Below are 3,881 nucleotides of genomic sequence, written 5' to 3'. Positions count from 1 at the left end.
GGCGGGAAGGGGGGGAACCCCCCCAAATTGTAGACCCCCCCTGTGCGATCAAATAATGTCTAATGAACCACACCCCTACGGGCGACCCTTCGCGAGATATAGCCCCCCCAAAATCGGGCCGCGCGCGATCGGCCGATCGGGTGGTGAGGGCTATACCTACGTCACTTCCGGTCACGTGACACCTACATATACCAAAAATTTGTTTGTTTCATCGCACAGGGGGTCTACAATTTGGGTCGGTTCTCGCCCTCTCCTTACCAATTAATCATCGAAACGAAATCAATATAAACGAGCGAGAGTAACCTCGTTGCCACCTTTAATACCACTTAGGCGACCGATGTGAGTAAAGTAAGCGATCGGAACGACTTAAACTAAACATCTAAAGTAACTAAACTAAACTAAACAAAACATTCCGTAAAGTCCTATATTTCGATCATTAATATTAATTATAGTATATAATATAATAAAATAAATTAAAATATTGATACGATTTTAGTTTCCGTTATAAAGATTACTTAAAGCAATAATTTATTCGTTAGTTTTGAGTACCAACCATTTATTGCTATATTAATATTTTAATAACGTCGATAATTATTAATAAATAACTTTACCAACTTTAACGAAAATAATACGCATTTTTATTTACCCTCAAAATCGGGTTGCGCGCGAGGTCGCGACGCGCGTCGCTCTGCTGAGTATCGCGCGCGAGGTCGCGACGCGCGTCGCTCTGCTGAGTATCGCGCGCGACTGTAACCGCTCGTAAACTCACTAACCATTTCCGGCTTACCCATTTGGGTAATTCTCTCTGAACTGATTATGAACCCAATACACGTAAGTTAGATCACGTCAATTGACTGGCGCGCTGCTAACCGAAAAGAATCACACATTCTAACTGCCGATGTAAAAGGCGAAAAAAACAGATTCTACACTAACCTTCAAAAGCAACTCCTCTTGCGTATCCCGCGACGTCTTTTCGCTAGCTTGCGACGCATAGCCTCTTCGTGATGTGATCGAGAGGTCGCTGGTTCCCGCCTCGGCCCGGTCCTGGGGATCGTTGACGAAAGTGCTGATGGCGCCCGATGTTGTCTGAAAACTTATAATCCAAGTTTCAAATCCGACTTATAGTTTAGTTCACACTGAGCGAATATCGAAAGCCAATGCGAAAAGTACCCGATTTTTACCCAGCCTATCATTTGCAAGCAAGCAAAAACATGTCGAAAAACAAAATGGCCGTTTCCGATATTCCGTCGTTAACCACGTTTGTTTATTTATTGAGAAAGAAAGATACGTCGAAAAGAAAACGATGCTGGGTGAGAGGAATATTAAAATTCCGTAATTACAACATTTACTCTATTGCTTAGGAAGTTTCTGTAGCCATCTTGAAAACAAGAACCACGTGACAACTAGCGGGAATACGAGTGGTGGCGAAATTTTTTCGCTAACGAAAAACCTCAACTGTTCCGAACTTCGAAGCGATTCACGAAATGGTAAAATTCGCCGGAAACGACGTCATGTCTGACGTGTTATTCGCTCTGCTTTTCGCATTCGCCAACGAATCACGCTCAGTATGAACTAAGCTTAACTGCCGATGTAAAAAGAGAAGAAAACAGACACTCACCCTCACAGCGCCTCCCCTGCGTCTCCCGCAAGAGGAGGCGCTGTCCTCTCGCTATCTGGCGACATCTTGGTTACGATGCACAGCCGCTGGTCCCAGCTTCCGCTTGATCTTTCTGGTCGACGACAAAGGTGTTGGTTGCGTCCGATGCCTGAAAAATCACATAATCCAGGTTTCAAATCCGCAAAGAAGTATCCTTCGGTCACGCGCACTTCACTACACAAGCTTCGGTACACAAGCTTCACTACTCACTGGGCGGTCTTCATCCTCCAGCTGTTCCTCTTCGTCGCTGTCGGGCACGTGGATATCGCTATATGGCTCGTCAGGCGGCAGATCTTGGTCCGCGGGCACACCGATCGTCAGGAGTTGGAGACCCTGGCGACCGGGACCTGGGTAGACGGCTGCGATATGCTCAACAAACTGCCGGAATTTTGCCGCTGTTGTTGGCAACTTAGACAGGAACCGCGTTCTGTATACGTAGCTGCACGTGTAACTCTGCAAGCTCCTGTCCGTGCGGAGGGACTTGATGGACCTCTTCAGCCAGCGATGTCTACACTCGATGTTTTGAGTGTGGGCCTCAGAATCTTCGCTGTTGACGAATCTACGAGAAGAAAAAAGAAAAATGTCACTTTTCGGTATCCTTCTCAAAACGCTCATTCATTTCTTTTTTTTTCACTTAACACATAGCACAGTATCATCCTCCTTACCTCCCGGGGCCCTGCTGGCTGTGATTCACGGTCTTATGTTCCGAGAAGCCCATCGTCGTACAGCCGCGATATTGGGGCGCGCTGTCGGAAAGCACTATGGAACCAGGAGCTATGTATCTGGACATGTAGCTCCAAAGAACGCGCCTGCTTTTGTTCTCCACCTGAAAGAATACGAGAAAATATAACACAAAACTTCCACTAAAAGTAAATAATAACAGGAAATAATGTTTCGTTACTACTTACATGCCAGTACATAACTTCTTTCGTTTCCCGACAATAGGCACCAAATATAGTTATTTGGGTGCCTTTGGTTATGCGCCCGCGGTTGTACTTTCTTCTTCTAGTAAAAGTTTCATCAATCTGAAAAGAAAAACATATGTATATAGACATAGACGGTATATCGGCGAAGTCAGAAACTTGGATCGATCGTCACCTCGACGTGCAGGCCTTTACCGCCAAGCTGGTGATTTTGATTGTTCGAGACGAAAATCTCCGCAATTTCCCGGCAGAAGTTATACCAGTCTACCGCTGTTTGACGTGACACGCCGCATTGTGAGGCGGCGTCGGTGACCGGCAGCTTCAGGACCCATGAGAATATAATCATAAGCACCTGTTAAATACAAAAAAAATAAATTATCTCAAAACATACATCATCTTTACGATCGAATTAGAGAAACACGTAACGTGACGTGAAACCGCCGATTTTGTGGGTGTTCTCCCCCGACCCTGTTAAACCCCTTACGGCTACTTACTTTCTATTGTCTTAGATGTGAGTCATCAACTCCCAAGGGTAGGGTTAAACAGGATCATTCCAGAATGGCGAAAGACAAAAGAACAAAGGAACAAAGAAAGAAGAAATACGAAAAATATAATATATCCAAAATATGGCATACTGCAACGATATTATACCTCTTGAGCAGAAAGCTGAGCGCCTTCAAAAAATGTATTCTTTGTACAAGAGAGGCTACCACTGCACATGGGCCGCCAGACAAAGCCACCTGTCCGCCTACGCATTTTTTTTCTTTGCGATAGTTTTTCGCAGCGGTAGACAAATCCAAACCTCTCCGCTGGTGCCGGCTCTTTCCTCATCGCGCCTGAAAAATACGACAAATTGAATTAGCTAACAGATACTTGCGTACGGCACTTTTGTACAGGAGGAAATCAAGGAAATTTTACCTCCACACTTAGAACACGACGGTACAAAGCCGGTCAGGTCCGGATGGGGCACAAGTCCCACCATGTGGCAAAATTTCTCGGCGGCAAGTTCGTTGGGGAAGTACGCTGCAAAATTAAAACAAGTTAATCGATTAAAAATCTCTTCGGTATCCACGACGGGATTCTCCGAAATTTGTTCTGGCATCATGTTCAAAGGCATGTTTGAAATGATAAGGACTGATATACAATGTTGCCAGATCTGGATTATAAAGTAACAGTTGTGCTTTAAAAATAGCCGAATTGAACTATTTGTAGCCCAAACATAAATATGAATTATTTTGTATCTATGCACTTTTGCTAATGAAATAAGTTACTAATGAAATTCTTAAAGTTAACATTAGGAA

The 3,881-nt window shown here is 44.4% G+C and overlaps 1 protein-coding gene across 1 annotated transcript; it reads right to left on the bottom strand.

Annotated features, from left to right (window-relative positions):
• Positions 1–1,688: 1,688 nt before the first annotated feature.
• On the bottom strand, positions 1,689–2,937 carry LOC136968184 (uncharacterized). Its single transcript, XM_067262154.1, has 5 exons — positions 2,756–2,937; positions 2,566–2,682; positions 2,323–2,483; positions 1,868–2,216; positions 1,689–1,766 (listed from the first exon to the last, which is right to left on the bottom strand). The coding sequence occupies exons 1-5, from the start codon at positions 2,924–2,926 to the stop codon at positions 1,689–1,691; spliced, it is 876 nt and encodes a 291-aa protein (XP_067118255.1). The 5' UTR covers positions 2,927–2,937.
• Between the last annotated feature and the right edge of the window lie 944 nt (positions 2,938–3,881).

This window comes from Centruroides vittatus, unplaced genomic scaffold (assembly GCF_030686945.1).
Source record: "Centruroides vittatus isolate TY-2023 unplaced genomic scaffold, ASM3068694v2 contig_1413, whole genome shotgun sequence".
Taxonomy (NCBI): Eukaryota; Metazoa; Arthropoda; class Arachnida; order Scorpiones; family Buthidae; genus Centruroides; species Centruroides vittatus.
The sequence above is the reverse complement of the archived record's forward strand: the minus strand, read 5'-3'. Positions and strand labels throughout refer to the sequence as shown.

What these genes read in the sequence shown, in the direction of transcription:
- LOC136968184 (XM_067262154.1), bottom strand. Translation starts at nt 2,926, where the DNA reads ATGATTATATTCTCATGGGTCCTGAAGCTGCCGGTCACCGACGCCGCC. An exon ending in AGCCAGCAGGGCCCCGGGAG is followed by an intron (nt 2,217 to 2,322) that starts GTAAGGAGGATG and finishes TTCTTCTCGTAG; the next exon opens with ATTCGTCAACAGCGAAGATT. An exon ending in TGGAGGATGAAGACCGCCCA is followed by an intron (nt 1,767 to 1,867) that starts GTGAGTAGTGAA and finishes GTGATTTTTCAG; the next exon opens with GCATCGGACGCAACCAACAC.